Source organism: Typopeltis vanoorti, chromosome 2 (genome assembly GCF_054136105.1).
Source record: "Typopeltis vanoorti isolate ZY-2024b chromosome 2, IOZ_Tvanoo_1.0, whole genome shotgun sequence".
Classification (NCBI taxonomy): domain Eukaryota; kingdom Metazoa; phylum Arthropoda; class Arachnida; order Uropygi; family Thelyphonidae; genus Typopeltis; species Typopeltis vanoorti.
The window spans coordinates 166,875,336-166,893,939 of record NC_143550.1 but is presented as its reverse complement, the minus strand read 5'-3'; the positions used below and the strand labels follow the sequence as shown (position 1 = coordinate 166,893,939).

General features: G+C 35.9%; 1 protein-coding gene across 2 annotated transcripts in view; it reads left to right on the top strand.

Annotated features, from left to right (window-relative positions):
• vari (MAGUK p55 subfamily member vari) overlaps nt 1–18,604 on the top strand; it is a 206,900-nt gene that overhangs the window by 91,008 nt on the left and 97,288 nt on the right. For both annotated transcript variants that reach the window (XM_090409244.1, XM_090409236.1), the window contains 2 exons: nt 7,876–7,997; nt 17,824–17,976. In XM_090409244.1, the coding sequence (XP_090265370.1) occupies nt 7,876–7,997; nt 17,824–17,976 (275 nt within the window). The remainder of the gene's footprint in view (nt 1–7,875; nt 7,998–17,823; nt 17,977–18,604) is intronic.

Sequence of the window (18,604 nt, the reverse complement as noted above, 5' to 3'; positions counted from 1 at the left end):
GCACTGAATGTATCATAGAAGTAATCCTGTCCAGAATGGAAGCATATATTTCTCATTCCATACTAAATTCTTACCCTCTGAATGAGCTTTGGTTCTCCAAAAAGATGCACCATGGCTGTACAAATGAAGAACCAAGCATACCACAACTGGCTATCATCCAGAACTCAGCCTTCTCTCTCACAGCTTACACTAAATCCTGAAACAGCCACAAGAAAATTAAAAATGCAGTAAAAACTGATTTCCAAAAAGCCAAAACCAGAAACTTGAATCATGGCCAAATGGCAGCCTTGCATTTTGGTCTCTTTCAAAAGCAGTTAGCTAGAACTTTTGCCCAACACTGTTACTGCATCCAGATTGACCTATTGCATCATCACCCACAGAGAAAGCCAATCTCCTGGCATCATACTTTTCCTCAGATACTTGCATAGATGATTTTGGTAAATGTCCCCCAAACATCCAACACTCAATGTCTCCTCTGACCTTTTGCCAGAAAGTGATCAGAAAAATCCTATCCAAATTAAATACTAAAAAGTCCCATGACCCTGATGGCATTTCTCCAATTGACCTGAAGAATTGTGCTCCACAGCTGACTCTAATTCTGTGTCACCTCTTTATGCTCTTACTTCACTAATATCTACTTTACATCCTGCAAATTAGTCCATGTCCAACCTATTCCCAAGAAGGATGACAGATCCTAACCATCAAATTGTTGCCTGATCTCTTTCACCTCGGTCCTCTCCAAAGTAATGGAGAGAATTATCAACACCAAACTTCTGTGCTACCTTGAAAGTACTCAACTAATAAATGACTGCCAGTATGCATTCTGCCAATAGCATTCAACAGTGGATATGCTCACTTATGTCATTCGCCTCTGGATAAGCATCCTGGAAGATTTTGGCCCCAAGTGGTTGCACCGGATATCTCCAAAGCTTTTGACTGGGTCTGGCACAAGGGCCTATTAAGTAAACTCCCATCATTCGGTCTCTACCCATGACTTCTACAACTAGTTTGCTAATTTTCTCACTGGATGCACATTGCACATGATCGTGGACAGTTTCCTTTCTTCTGTGTAATTGTGGTCCTGCAAGATTCTATCTTCTCACACACCCTCTTTCTTTTATATATCAGCGACCAACTCCATTTGACGACAATCCAATACACAGTATCACCGATGATAGTATTGACAAAGCTTGCACCAGACAAATCACTGCAACTTGCCTGAATTCTGCTCTCCAAACCATTCTTTAGTGGGGCTCTGATAACTTTGTCAATTTCAATGCAACACAATTTTGTCTTATTTTCTACAAAAAAGAACCACATTCTTCCAGCCTTACCTTTGACAACACCCAAATCCTCTTGGCAAGATGAAATCTCTCTTTGGGATTAACTTGACATCAAGACACTCTGTCATAAACACATTACACTCTTTGCCTTCTTGTCATCCAAAAAAAAATCAAAGATTCTTCTTTTGATCAAGACATTACTTGACTGCTGAACAGCTATTAACCCTGTACAAATCGCAAATCTGCCCATCCATTGAGTACTGCTCACACATCTGGGGGTGATTTCCCATCTCCCCCAAGAGCTTCCTAAAAATACTCAGTGCAATACACAGGAGAGCAATCAGGCTGATTAATGACTTATCTCTTATCCACTCTCACACAGGTGTATAGTATCTACTGCATGCATCTTCTATAAATATTTCCATGGTAAATGTTCACCAGAACTATCATCAGTAATCCCCTCCCTCTTCTCTTTTTCTACCAAATCCATTGAAACATGTGCAGCTACCACCCAATATCCCTTCAAAGTTTAACACCATACTCATAGAACAAATTTCCCTTCCTCCTCTTTGATTCCTGCTGCTGCTGTACTCTGGAACAGCTCCCCTCCCATGTGTATTCCCAAGGAATACAATGCACAGACTTTCAAATCCAATGTGAACAAGTTCGTCCTTTCCCGAATCTCTTTCTGTACACAATACTAGCATACTATAGGTCGACTGCAATAAATACAAGTATGAAAGACTATTCATCGAATCTGCCTCAGCTTTCCAAATTTGGGTGCACAAGACTACCCCAAATCTGGGAAGCATACATTTTAAGAACATCAGCCAAGACAGCCCACTGTTTAGGACTCTAGGCCCAACTTCTGTTACCTTTATTCAGCCTCATTTGCTCAGTGTTAGTGCATGCATGCACACACATATCATTGTTTTTTGTGATCCCTGATGATGGCAATGTAACATTGCCAAAATATAAGAAAGTATTAAAATTAAAGATTTTATAATTGATATTCAATAATAAAATTAGTTTAATCCTTTATCCAAGTGTGAGCAAACAAAGTTTGCGCCTGAAGTATCTTCAGGACTAGGGTAAGGTGATACCACACCAGGGCAACTCGTTGCAAAGGTGGAGAAAGCTACCAACACTCCTATCTCAGTATCTCCTATAATGCAAAACACATCTCCTTGCGGATATGTCTAATGTTATGCATTAAGGGAAGGGCCACTACCCAGACTAGTTTCAACCTTTATTGAGGTCTCTTCAGTGGGAGCCAGGCCCTAGTGGAAATACCAGGCAGAAGCATTCGCAGGTCATCTCTACCTATAGGAGTTGCCAAATGGTGTGCCACCCTTTTTTAATAAATTACTCTGGATTTAGAGAAGGTTGTTGAAAGTTTATTTTTCACTTGGTTAGAGTATAATAAAATTAGTTTAATCCTTTATCCAAGTGTGAGCAAACAAAGTTTGCGCCTGAAGTATCTTCAGGACTAGGGTAAGGTGATACCACACCAGGGCAACTCGTTGCAAAGGTGGAGAAAGCTACCAACACTCCTATCTCAGTATCTCCTATAATGCAAAACACATCTCCTTGCGGATATGTCTAATGTTATGCATTAAGGGAAGGGCCACTACCCAGACTAGTTTCGACCTTTATTGAGGTCTCTTCAAGGGTGGCACAAAAAAGGGTGGCACACCATTTGGCAACTCCTATAGGTAGAGTTGACCTGCGAATGCTTCTGCCTGGTATTTCCACTAGGGCCTGGCTCCCACTGAAGAGACCTCAATAAAGGTCGAAACTAGTCTGGGTAGTGGCCCTTCCCTTAATGCATAACATTAGACATATCCGCAAGGAGATGTGTTTTGCATTATAGGAGATACTGAGATAGGAGTGTTGGTAGCTTTCTCCACCTTTGCAACGAGTTGCCCTGGTGTGGTATCACCTTACCCTAGTCCTGAAGATACTTCAGGCGCAAACTTTGTTTGCTCACACTTGGATAAAGGATTAAACTAATTTTATTATACTCTAACCAAGTGAAAAATAAACTTTCAACAATTGATATTCAAGTATACATCATTTCCTGAAAAATTAAAACCAAAGAAAAGATAAGAATTAAGATAGATGGAAAATGAGTCAGCAGTCTGAGGTATGCTGATGATATGGTACTACTTTGTAATGAAGGAAGAACTAGGATGAATCCTTGACAGAGTTTATGAGATCAGCATTAGCAGAGGACTTAACTTTTAATGTTTTTAGCAAGACAAAGATCATGATTCTTGAATGAAATATAGACTGGGAAGCACCTAAGAAGCAAGTATGCCTTAATGGAGAAATAATTGAGTAAAGCCAGCAAATTCAAGTATGTGGTATCTATCATTCATAAGTATGTTGCATCCCTCCACCAAAGACTATGAAGAATTGTTGTTTTCCAACTCCTGCATGGATCATCATGATATCATGACAAATCTCCTCCTAGTATATCATATCATCAATCTACCTGCATTTTTTCTGTGATCTTTGACCAGAAAGGCCACAGAAGAATCATGTTAAAATACAAGCCACTTCTGGTCAGGATCCAGCCAACTTTTCATCCTCTTTGATTCCATCTGTCTTTGTTCTTGGAACAGCCTTTCTTGCACTATTTTTTCCAAAGACTGTGATCTTCATTGTTCAAGGAATACCCCAACTGGTTCATTCTTTCTTCTTAAATACTTCACTGCACATAGCTTTGTTATATTATTGATTTTGCAACTTCTCATGTGTGAGGTAATCCCATACGGCAAGAAGTTGCAAAATCAATAACATAATGAAGCTATAATATAACAAATTATATATTGTTTGGAGGAAAATCTTTTTAATTTGAGGGTATCTTCTAATGGAGTGGAAGATAAATATTAACAAATTCTTCAGCATTTTTATATGATGTGGCAGGGGAGAAGGGCATTGCTACTCGTATATGGAGGGCATATACGATCTTCTGCCAATTACAAATGATTTCTTTATAGATTTTAATCCATAGATGGCAACACTATTGGCAAGTTTTTTTTTTTCTAAGTTGGTACATCTCTCATAAGCATCCATGTGAAATTGCAAATCATTCTATTAAGTAGTTTGTTTTATACAGCTGTCTGAAGCAAAAGTGTTGTCTGTATTCCTTGAAATGGATAAAATTGAGTATTGTGCGGTTATAAAATTCTTTGTAAAAGAAGGTTTAATGGCAAAAGAAATTCATTTGAAGTTCATAAAGTTTATGGGCACTCTTCTCCTTCATTTTCGATAATTAAGAAATGGGCTGCCAAGTTTAAATGTGATCGTATACCAGCCTTGAAGATGATCCATGTGAAGTATGTCCAAAAAGTGTAACAACACCAGATATCATTCATCAAGTGCATGATATGGTATTGGATGACCTGCTAGTCAAAGTGCATAAAATTGCTGAGACTATAGGCATTTCAGAAGAACATGTAGGATATATTTTGCACAAAGAATTTCAAATGAAAAAGGTTTGCACAGGATGGGTGCTATGCTTGCTCACAGCAGATCAAAAACGCACTCGCATGAAAATCTCGAACAGTGCTTGGAGCATTTTAACAAGAATAGAACTGATTTTGTGTGTCGTTTTATTATTATGGAAGAGACTTGGATTCACCATTACACACCAGAATCCGAACAGCAGCCAAAACAGTGGACAGAAGCTGGTTGTTCAGTGTCAAAGAAGATAAAGTCGGTTCCATCAGCAGGAAAGTTCATGGCATCAGTGTTTTGGGATTCTAAAGGCATTTTGTTTATTAATTATCTTGAAAAGGGTAAAACAATAACCAGGGAATGTTATTCTGATCTTTTAACCAGACTAGACAAAAAAAAAAATTCATGAGAAAACACGTGGCTTGCAGAAGAAAAAAAAATCATCTTTTGTCAGGACAATAAACCTGCCCACAAAGGTGTTTTGGCAATGGAAAAATTAAGGGATCTGCACTATGAATTGTTGGAACTTCCACCCTATTTCCCAGATTTGGCTTCCTCTGACGTCTGTCTTCCCGAAACTAAAACTCTTCCTCGCTGGTCAGCGTTTTTCTTCAAATCAAGAGGTGATTGCAGCTGTAGAGGGGTATTTTGCAGATCATGCTGAGAACCACTAAAGGGATGGGATAATGGTGCTGGAGTATCGCTGGAATAACCGTATTAGTCTTTATGTTAAAAAATAAAAATAATTTTTAAATTATAAATTCATTTTTTCATTGTTAGGCTGAGAATTTTTCAGACCACCCTCATATGCCTTAACTCATGTTAAAATTCTTCAAGTTATTAGCTTATTTAAATAATGGAAGTTATCACCAGATTACTGTACTTTTTGAAAGAGGAAGATGTTTTAGATTTGGATAAAGATAAGTTTGGGGCTACATCTTCACTATCAATAAGATATCCACAACTTTGAAATGTATTTTAAAAAATTTTTTATTTATTTATTTTTTGCAGTATTATATGGCATGTTCCTTTGTCAGTGATATAAATGCAGTCTCTTCTATGAGACAGTTCTTTTGTGATAATGAAAATATGTATATTGATTAGAATTAGTAGAGATTCTAGATGCAGTATTAAATACTCCTGGTGACAGAGTTAAAAGAAGTGATTTGATGGCAACCATGACTTAATTTAATTGAGTTAATATTAAAAAGCCCTCTGATAGCATATGAATATATCCAATAAGCCTGTTTTGACTTGAAAAAGTTCTTATTTGATAGCAAACATAGAATACTTATGCTCATTATGATGATCTTTCTTCCATTTTTGTAATTGATAGCCAATTTCCTGTGACCATTCATTGTATATCATGGTTGATGGCTTCATCTCTTGGGATTTCTTTACTATTGGAACACCTCTGGGCTTTGTTCGTTTGCATACTTTCCTTTATATCTCAAATTCTACATATAGTTTTGCTGATGATGGTATACTGTAATCTTCCTATCTGTTGAACTAACCTGCTGTGCTCAGACATCTTACATTTCATGATCTGGATACAATTGTAATGTACATATCTGTATACAGCTGTAATACATTTAGCATGATCTGCAATAAAAAAAAGTCAAACTATGAAAATAGATAGGAACCATGGAAAACATCAGTGGCATCCTGAATGGAAAACCTATAGAACAAAAATAAAATATGCCAATCTTTAAAGGTACTTGTGGCATGACTATAAACAGTGAAATTACATGATAACTTTCATTAAAGTTTATTACTGTGGTTATCATGTAATTTTGTTGTTTATAAAATATGTCGTGCCATGAGGAGCTGAAGGATCTTCCTCAGCTATAGCCAAGTTAGCCGGTCTTGGACATGGACAGTAGGGTTTTATCTCCAGTTTATCTGGGATTTTTCATCCCACAAGCAGGCAAACCGGCCTTGAGAACTCAAAACTATAGACATAGGATACACCGGGGCATATGGGCTGACCACTTTATCCTGTGAACAGTTTGAGGTCCGATGATTAATAAACCCTCGACACTGCAAGGTAAAAAAGGGTAAAAGGAAGATGAGATGAGCTAAAATATGTCAGCTTTTTGAGCAAAAATTAAGGTGACTAATTAAATTTGAAAATAAACAACAGAATAAGCAAAGCTGGTGTTAGGCAGTTAGTTGAATAAATTTACAGTATACGGAATAAAAGAGAAATCAGTCAAAACACTAAAGTAGATGTTTACAAGATGGTGTTCAAACCAATTTTAAGTTATGATTCTGAAAGCTGGGTTAAAAATAAAACAGTTTTCAAAGACTGGAAATCGCAGATGTGACTTCTGAGAAAAATCAGAGAAGTGAATGGATATTAGAATCATATTAAAAATGAAGATATTAGGAAGGAACTTTGTGTTGTTAGCATTCAGGAATGTGTGAGTAAAGTTAATCTGAGGTGGTATGGTCACTTGAATAGAATAGAAGAGGAAAGGTTAGGAAAATAATAGTTTGTTGCCTGGATGGCAGGAAGAAGAGAAGATGAAGACCCAGATCTTATTGGATTAACAGAAGTGTCTAATAAGAACAAAATATGAAATCTCGCAATGGAAGTTAATAACGTTAACTTATTATTTAGCACTCTTACAGCATCCTGTACACCTCCCTTGAGAGCACACATCAAGAATTTGATAATGATAAATTTTCTATCTGCTAAAAAAAGTAAACTCGGTTTCTTATGATTTAAGGTGGGATAATCCATCTCTGTAGTCTGCTATGTCTCAGTGTGTATGTATATTGGTTTGTCAACGTATTATCCATAGAGAGATTCAAATAGATTTCTGCTACCTTCATGTAGACTGGCTGGTTTTCCTTCAGTTGAGAAACTCTTATAAGCATTCGCCTTCTAGCTAGGGGCTCAAACTTTGTAATTCTTAGTGACAGAGAGAAAGGAAAGGAAAACAGAGTCCCAAACAATGTGCTCTGATTTAATGATCCAATATAAAACTTGGAAATATATTTATAAATGCTTTTCTTGCTAAATAACAGTTTCATTGAAATAGATTTTGTTAATATGCAAACATTAGAAATGTATTTTGATATAAAAGTTGATGTTGCATGCATATGATTTTCTTCATTTCAGCTGCCTTGCAGCATGTACGAGATAACATAGAAGATCTGAATGGTAGACTTGGTGCGAGAGACACAGATCTCATTTTTTTAAAAGGATTAATGGAATCTCCAGTAATGAGTTCACTAATAAAGGTAAGGAAAGTTTGAGTATTTCTTTTGTATATAACAAACATAAATCGAAATTTGTTTCATGTCATTTCAAAGCATTGTATAGGAATAAATTGGAATAATAATCAGATAACTGAGAGAGAAGAGTAGAGGTTGTGATAATGCAATTCAGAATCACTATTACTATTGAGATCAGCATGCAATCTCAAAATGAAAGTGCTAAAGAATTACTCACACTGTTTGTCAAGCCAGTCCTATTTCTATGTATAGCATTATATTCTCTAATTGAATTCAGTTCTTTTATTTCCCTCTTTAGCCTGCCTACAATACTGATATAATGTAGTTTAGAACCTTTTGTGGGTGGAAGACAAAAAAATTGGACACCAGGTGTTTAAAGTTTGATATTGAGGTTCACTTGTCTTATGGCTTAATGGAATGAAACAGTAAATTAAAAATTTTCAGTATGAAAATCTTATCTGGAAACAAATTTTTTACCAGGAAAGCCTTTTAGTATTATTATTACGCTCATCGTGGGAGATTCATTCAACTGACAACATATTTATCATATAGAATCTTAAAATCCTTAACACGCCTTGCATTAATAACACATTTTGGTAATGCATTCCCTTCACTGACAATTCTCCATGTGAAAAATCTACTCCTCGCACTCTTCCAGGGATGACCTCTGGTTCTTCCTCTCTCACCTTCTACTTTTTTTTATAATCACCTCTAGATTAATCTGATAAAATCCTCTCACTAACTTAAATGTTTTTATCATATCATCTGGTTAGCATATCCGCTCTCCAACCAAAAGGCCTGTATGTTCGAATCCCGCCATGGGCTTGGATATTTGTGATTGTCTGTGAAAATCTAGTAGTGGTGGTGGGCAGTAGATGGCATTGGTGTAGATGATGATGGTAGTTGCGGTTGGTGGAGACAAAGTTATAGAGTTGATGTCCTCCCTCGATGAGTCTTTGGACTCCTTGGAGGTGTCATGTAATAATCTCTCTTCCTCCTATCCACCAAGCTCCGTAATCCACTCTCTTCAACCTCTCTTCATAGCCAGCATTCCAAAGTCTTGACATTGTCTTAGTCACTTACCTCTGGACTCTCTCCAATGTCTCCACATCACATTGAAAACCAGGTGACGATTTGAGCACAATAGTCCAAGTGTGGTCTGACCAGTGCTTTATACAATGGCACAACCACTTCCTTTTCCCTACATATTAGAATACTTCTTATCATAGCAGCACTGCAATGTGCAGCTTCTGCAACACTAGCAATATGTCCTCTAAACTTCAGTCTACTGTGAATCATCACTCCCAAATCTCTAATCTCACCCGCTTCCTGTAGTATGGCACCATCAATATAGTACACAGCCTTATATTCAGATCTTCTTGAAGGGAGTTAATATCAGCAGTGCTACTTATAATTCTTCCCAACTTTGTATCATCAGCAAACAACTGAAGATCCCCAGTCAGTCCACATGATATATCGTTTACAAACAAGTTAAACAGCAGGGAGGCCCAAGAACAGAACCCTGGGACACCCCACTGGTTACCCTTCTTTTTTGAGACATTACTCCACCACACACAACACAACCTGTTGGTATCATTCTGAGAGCAATCTCTGATCCATTTAACCAATATACTATCTACTCCCGTCCTCTGCAGCTTGCACAGCAACTTATCATGTGATAAAGTATCAAACGCTTTTATAAAGTCCAAGAATATCACTGTATATGATTCTCCTTTATCTAACACACTTGTTACTTTATCATAAAATGCAAGTAAATTACTAAAACAGAACCTACCCTTTACAAATCCTTTCTGACCATCATAAAGAATGCTATGTCCATCAACTCAATCCTGTATTCTATTCCTTATTCCTGACCATAGTTATATAAACTGGCCTATAATTGGAGACTTCTGTCTTAGAACCATGCTTTTGGAGTGGTACCCACTCTTAGGAACCCTACCCACTGCAAGACTTTCATTAAATAACCAGGTCAAGGGCATAGCCAACTGTGGTGCACATCCTTTAAGAATACATGGTGATATGTCATCCATCCCACAGCCTTATTAACATCTAACCCAACCAACATATGATACACCTCTGTTTCATTCACTTCTAATTCTCCTAATACTTGCCTCTCTTCTGTATATTGCAAGTCATCATTTACACCAGTATGATATATGCTGATAAAGTGCTCATTCAATAATTCCACTATATCCTTTGCCACTGTTAGTCTGCTGCCATGACTCCACCAGTGTTAATCTGCCATAATTATTCTTCCTCATGTTTGCCATGTAGTAGAAAAATTCCCTTGAGTAGTTAACCTTGGCCTGACCAGCTAGTCTTGCTCTCATACTGCAACTTTTCTTTCTTTATGATGCTCATCACCTATCTAGCCTGCACTTTATACTCTTCATGGATCCGATCACCACCAGCTGTCTTGTACCTCCTCCATAACATTTTCTTTTCCATCACAGCTTGCTTGATTTCACTGTTCATCCATTTCACTCCTATGTTTACTCGCTTAACCCTTGGTATGCAGTCATACATTGCTTTTCTATAAGGATATTTTGAGCCCTTATTCATTTGCTTAATTTGAACAACTGATTGCACAATGCTTTCACAATTTTTGGGAAATTATCCTCTACAGTACCTTTCATCATTGTTAATGTTATTTAATATGTTTATTTTTCAATTGCCTTTTGAGTTTGACAACAGCTACATGTCACATAGTTGTGTAAATTGTTACATTTATAAATTTAACGTTAATTGCTTGAAACTTGTTTAGCTGCTGCATGCTCAAGAAGCTCTATTAAATGTCAATGATCAAAAGACATTTGAATAAATATACTATAAATAACATCAGGCATAGTGAATCCATTGTTCTTTCCTTATGTGTACACCTGACATACCAATAAAACAATTAAGTTTTATTAGTATGTCAGGTTTAAACATTACTTAATTTAGCACACTCTTTCACAGATACTGTCAGTTCCCTTCGAAATCCCAGGCAGAAATACTGTGTATACAATAAGCCTAATTTGAGCTACTGAAGAATTTTTTCCTTTGGGTGATATTTCTTGGTGATAATTTTTCTGTAATGAATAAATAGCTTAGGTTTATCCACCTATGTATAACTTGTACAAAACTACCTAAATATAACCATTTTAATTTCATATTCAAAGAGAATAAACTTTCAAGGAGCTTAAGAATTAAAAAAAATATGTAATAATAAATAAATAAATTTAGTTTGAAACTTTTATCACATAGAAAGTCAGACTTATCAATAAAGGTGTGATTCTTCTAAATAGTTGTTATTCAGACAATGACTGGGAAGAGGAAGAAGTAGCTGTAGTATTCAACACTAAATGTGAGGATAATCTTCTTGAATAACAGGCATTATCAAGTAGAGTGATGTGGGCAAACATTAAAATGGATATTGGACAATGAGATTTATTTGTGCTTATGGCCCTATAGAAGATTCTTCTAAAAAGTGGAAGAATTTATTTTTCAAATCAGAAAAGGCAGCTAACATTCACATGTAGAAAAAACATAAGAAATAAAGCTCATAGACTATTTTATTGATGACAGTAATATCATGCTGGTTGAGGAATTTGAAACAGGAAGTGATGATTATTTAGTTTTGAGAAGGATAAAATTGAATATCATATTGAGAAAAAAAAAAGTGTAAGAAAATTAAAAAGAATCAGAAGCAGCTTTCACTGGTGAACTTATAGACTCACATATACAAATAGTATCCAAAAAAAAAAAAATTTTGAAACATGGAGACTCAGCAGTAGATGCTAAAGAAAACTATTGATTCTGCCAGAGAAGTATGTGGTGAAGTTGTTGCCATCTGCATAGATAGAAAAATATAAATTCTGTGATGAATTTGGTAAGTTAGAGACACTCATGGAAAAAAAAAAGATATATATATTGATAGTTCCTACTAATAAGTTAGCACATTTGCTGAGAAAAAAAGCAAAGCAGTGTTATGAAAGTGCTTAAACAAAACTCATGGAAAATTTTAGCAAAGAGTTTTTAAAAGATAAATCTTAGAAGAAAAAAGTCTCCTACCAAATGTGTTCCCTAGAGAATACAATCCACAGCTCTTCAAGTCAATTGTGAACAAGAATTAAAAAAAAAAAAATCAAAGTTTTGTGGATATATTATTATTATCTCAAGATCCCATGGAGTCAGACTCATCTAGGAGGTCCCTTTGTCATACACACACAGCTCATCATACTGCACCTTAAACACACTCAAATTCTCTGCACACTCTCAGGCAAGGCATTCCAATCATTCACAACTCTGCATGCAAAAAACCTGTTCTCACTTCCCTGCTCACACTCTCCTTATACAGCTTCCAGGGATGGCCTCTGGTTCTCCCTTGAAATATGGAAAAAGTATACAAATTGTCAAGAGAAAAGCTGTTCAAAATACTACAATTCTATAATATAAATGAGATATTATATTGGACAATATGTAGTTTATATTTATTAAAGTCAGAAGTTTGAATTAAATTTTGCTGGAAGATGATTTAATGTAAAATCGTGTAAGGATGCACATTATTGAAAGTGGCATTAGATTTGCTTTTCAAAATTGGAAATATTCACCTCAAGTCTTTACTTTATGCAGATATTATCCTCTTAAATAAATCCAGTACAAATTCGTAGAATTCTTGAACTAATTGAATAATTACTCTTTAGTCGTTATTTAAATAAATAAATTACACTGACTAGTTTCACCACCTTAAAGTGAACTAGTGGGTTGTTCAGGGCTAGACCCATCAAAACAATTATTAATACAAAAGTCACAAAGTTAAACGCTGAAAAACCTTTACAATACAAATAGGCAAGTTCATGTCAGACAGTAAACATAAAAGCACATGCATGCATTAACTGTCCTCGGTTAATAATAGAAAGTGATCGTTGTCAAAATTGGAATCTCAAATGTTGTTATTATTACAGGAAACTCCAAGGAGTCCTTAGACTCATCGAGGGAGGCCCAGTATCATGTCAAGAACAACTATTCAACATTCACACAGTAGCTACCATACTTCACCTTGAACTCATTTACAGTCATGGTACCCACAACAGACTCTGGCAGCTTATTCCACTCATTTACCACTCTCCAAGTAAAAAACCTAGCTCTAACACCCTTGCTAACCACACACTTACCAAGCTACCATGGATGGCCCCTAGTCCTCCCACTACCAGTGGGAGGACTAGGGGCCTATTCTCAAAAATATCTTCTGAATTAATCTTATAGAAACCCTTTAGTAATTTGAATATCTCGATCATATCACCCTTTTTCCACCTATCAACCAATTTCTGCAGCCCACAAATCTTCAACCTGTTCTCATAAGGTTCATTCCATAGTCCTGCTATTATCTTGGTCACTTGCCTCTGGATCCTCTCCACCTCCTCCCCATCAAGAAGAAACCCTGGTGCCCATATCTGGGCACAGTAGTCTAGATGGGGTCTTATCAAGGCTCGATACAGAGGAACAATAACCTGTTTGTCTCTGCTCGTTAAAGTGGTTTTCAGCAACCAAGTGATTTGAGGAGCTGATTTTGCCACTTTTGCGATGTGTTCCCTAAACTTCAACTCCCTATCCACTAACACTCCCAAATCCCTGGCCTCATCAATTTTCCTGGAGTGCAGTTCCACCAATGTGATATACTGCTGCTAATCTTTTCACCCCAAAATGCAAGACCTACATTTTTCCACATTAAATTGATATCCATTCTCCTTAGCCCACTCCTCCAAACTATCCAAATCATCCTGAGCATTCACTATTGCTCTACCCAACTTTGCATCATCCACAAACAGATGCACAGTTCCTCTCAGATCCTTTCCTATATCGTTAATGAACAGATTAAACAGTAGTGGTCCAAGAACAGACACCTGCGGCACACCACTAGTCTAAGGTCTGCATATCTACTCCCCCCCCCTTAATAAATCTAGTTTCCCTGATTCTTCACATCAATTATTGTATGACTTAATGAGATGTTGAATGATTTAATGAGAGATTTCCATATATCACTTGTGTAAGTCCTTAGTTTTTATTCAGTGATCTTTGCAAATAGATGACTGCAACAGAATTCTTTCCAAAGTTTGGAATAAAGGTTCTCTTCTATTGACTAGGACGAAATATAGGAAGTATTAAAGTCTATTTTAATTCTTTTTGAGTGTTGTAAAAAATCCATTAAGCCTCCAACAGATTTATGGATTTTTGTAGAAGCATTTCATTGGTTGCTAACAAGTTGATATTTATGCTGCAACAAATGGGTTTAGGTATCAGACTAGTGGAGGATTGAATTGGCAATTGACTGACAGATTTCAAATAGTGGTGCATGAGGGAAGCAGTATCAGGAAGGAGAAAGACTATATGTAGGGTGCTGTAGGTTCCATTACTATTAAATATTTATTTACCAATGTTTTAAATGGTGCACATGGTAATATTTAGTTGTTTGTGGTAGGTTGCAAAGATGAGGAGGAATATTTAAAATATTGCTGATGTGGTGTCTCTTCAGGAGGATTTCAGCATGATAGAAATGTGGGCATATGAGTGAGGAATGAAAATTTAATGTGGATAAGGTTTTGAACTTTGTGATTCAGATAGAAAGCTATGTATATCTTATTGGTGAGACTCTATGCAAAATGGAGGAGATGAAAATAATGGTAGATGGGAAGTTGCAATTTATGGGATACATTGCAAGTGAGCTATGAAGACAACCCAGGATTTCTGCAATAATAAGGGCATGAACTAGTTGAGATAAGATGGTAGTTCCATTGTACAGGATCTCAATCAGTCATCTTGATTATTATGCACAGATGTGGTTACCTGAATTTGAAAATGAAAAAACTTTCAACTGGATACAAAGGATGATAAAAATAATATCAGAACTGTTAATGTTGGCTGTGAGAATTGATGGAAAATATGTAATCTGCTAAGTTTGGTAGATAAAAGAGAAGGATGTGAAGTATTTATCAAATTGGCACAATGAAGATTTTCAACAAGGAAGGGACAAAATAAGGGCTGTCCCTAGAAGTTGCACAAGGAGGTGAAGCACATATTTTTTTGAATGAATAATTAGTGTGTGCATGGAATTCACAGACTGAGAGAGTGAGGAGAGCGGAAACAGTGAATGAGTTTGGGTGACATGGTAGGCTTTGTTGCTTCTGAAGAGGACCTCCCACAGTTAGTATCTTGATCCACATCCCTGTAGAAATAATATAAATCACTCTACATGTCCCTATTTAGGTTTCCATGTTACTATTTGCATTTTAAATATTTATTTTTCAGCATGATAGAAATGTGGGCATATGAGTGAGGAATGAAATATATATATATATATATATATATATATATATATAAAGATCATCACAACTTAAAGTTGTGATGTGCTCTTGGTTAACCTCTATTTAATTAAGTGAAGTTCACCCATGAAAGTTTGTAAACTTATGATATACTTGACTACCACAACAAAGAATGTTGTAGACTTTTGGATTTTTGAAAAAGGTTGCTGTCTTTAAGTAATCTTAATGGATTTTGGATAGGTTGATTTAGTCATAGACATTTATGCACTTTTATTAATGAAGTAATCCTTATAGTCTTCCAGTTTATGGACTAGATGCAGATTTTCTCTCTCTCCCTCTGTATTGGATGTTAACAGAGTGGCATTCTATGAATCGTTGTTTTTGAATGTGCTTTAGACAGCCATTAAAGATAAACTGTCGGAATAGAAATTGGAATGCTTTCTGTGATTTGTTATCTTTCATGATGTTGATTGCTGTCTTTAAAAGTTTCAAGCTATATCCCTTTACCCATCCTCCTCAGAAATTTGATATCATTAAAAAGAGAATGTGCATCAAGTCATTGATAATAGATTAGTGGGGTACAACGTTTTTATATCTTTCTAGTAACACATTTACTTCAGTAGTCATAGCCAATTTTTGCTGAGTAAGATAATAACTTGATAAGAAGAAAAATAAATTCAAAAAAAGTATTTATTTTTTCTTATTTTCATTCTTATTTTATCCAAGTGCGAGTGCACAAAAGTTTGCATGTGATGTCTTAAAGACTAGCCTTCTTGTATATAGAAGCATTTAACATTGTTTCCCTAATATCTGATAATGCACAGCATACTCCTTTCTCAGGCACATGTAATGTCATGCATTATGGGAAGGGTCACTTTCTACTGGTGATAGTCTCATAGTAGCTTGACACCTGAATGTTGACCATTAACCTCAGTAGTTATATTTCCATATATGTGGTTGACTATCACTATAACAGACTTGTAGGGACTGCAGAAACAGTTTGCTATAGTGAATTTCTTTCATCCAACTTTATACATATTGGTTCTTTCTTTTAAGGTTACACAGTGATCAGCATTCATATTTGTTAAATTAGGGACACAAAACACACGTGTTGAAAAGATTATTTTACTGATTAATAATAAAATAATAACTTTACGTTTCGACCCCTGTATTGAGGTCATCTTCAGAAGGATACATTCAGAAGTATAAGAACAAGCTACATGCTGTTGCACTCTATACAAGTAAATTACATCTACATTGTTAACTAATCTTTTTTCTTAGCCTGCCCTCTAGTGGGGAAAAAAATAAAAATAATAAATAAAATAAAATAAACAAAAATAAAATAAAAACTACAATAAACTCTGCTAAAGACCTCACATACTAGGATTCTTCTGGAATTATACAGTTATATTATGATTATCTTCTGGATTTGTACAGTACATGTTGCTATTGAATGTTAAAAAAAAAAAACACACTTCACTAGGTCTTGTATTGAGATTTTTCTTCGTGGTTGCTATGAAAGTTGTAGATGGGTCCTCTACATTCTTGCAATTGTTAGACCATCATTTTTATTCAGATTCGGATGATGTTTGAGCATTTCACATGCTTCCTTGAATTTCCTCTCGAACCAGGTTTTGGTGCAGTGTAGGGACTTTTACTGTGGTAAAATTGCCACACTTAGCCCACCCAGGGGTTTACAAAATAGATTGCACATGTAACATACCATACATAGGGGAAACAGGGCGAACCATCCCAATCAGAAAGGATGAACACAAACGTCACATAAAATACCTCCATTTTGGAAAAACCTGCCTTTCATAAGGGAGGGTACTTATTCTAAGAGTTGAGTAGGATCCTGGTGGCCCACTGGCCAGACCCAGAGCATAGTGGTAGTTCCTCCCCCCCCCCTGCTTACTGTAAAGGTTGAAAATGGTGCTGTCGTTTTGCCTATCAGTTGAGTAGAGCTGAGGTTTGGCAGAATCTGCATTGAGTATACTGGAGTGATTCAGGTTTAGTGATGAATTTGAGTGATTTTTTTTTTTTTTTTTTTATAGCTTAATAATTAGACTTTAGTGAAGGTCTGATTTGATTAGTCACTCTTCCCATAATGTGTTCATTATATATGTGCAATAAGACATTGTATTATGGGATACTAGGCAATTCCATGTGAAGTCAACTGTCTCTGTGTATAAGTAGCCTAGTTGCAATGACATTTGACTTGCAAACTTTTATTTGCCAAAACTTGGGAAAAATAAGGATGAAAACAAAATAATTTCTTATCAGATATTAATATTACTTGCCAGTGGATGAGCCAGTCAAAATAATTTTTTCTATTTCCTAATGTAAATAACACTTTTTTATGATTCTCTTGGATCATTTCTATATTTTGTTTAAATAACTTAAATATTCAAAGTATATATTAAAGGTTATACTGAGAGGAAAATTTATCATATTACTATTCTGTTTTTACAAAAATTCCTGTAATAATGTTATTGATTTTCTGTTGCTAGGTACAAGATAGGCTAGAAGAGAGTAATGGTGCTATGAAGCCTGTTTCAACAGGAAATGCGGATCTTTTGCACGATGTGTGCAGAATTTGTCGTCGTACTAGTAGCAAGAATGCTCAAGAACTTGCAAATATCTTAGAAGACCCTCACATTGAAGTATGTTATATTCTATCCTTATAGTCTGTTCTTATGTGCAGTGTGAGTGATACCCTTCAAGGATATGTTAGATAAGGTAGAAACTAGAACAACCTTCATTTGAGCACTGTGGTAAAATTGCTTTATAGGATTGGTGCTAGAAAGCATGTGGGACTAAACCTGTTGGTAATTGCATCAGGAGGCTTTGACTTATTAATCCTGCTGACATGTATCTACCAAGCCACTTGTAGGGAGTGAGAATATATGTGATATGTTGGCATGGGTACTGTTCAATGCCAACTTTTGGTTCACAAGATTGGATTTTTTTTCTCTCTCTCTCTCTCTCTGGATAACATGTAAAAGAATCTGTCTCTGCTGTTTAAATAACTCATCTACAATAACCATGAAAAGCTAAATGCACACCATCATTTACATGCATTAAAAACTTCAGAACTTATTTTGCATCCTCTACAGTTTCACCTTAACTATCCTAACTATATTTTGCATTATTCCTTCTCTAGAAGGGTAAAATGTGCATGCTCTTTTATCAAATTTGATATTCCATGCCAGAGATCACTGACCCTAAAATACTCTATATCTAGTCGGCAACCTTTTTGGACTCGAGGGCCATATTCAACTTTTATTTTTT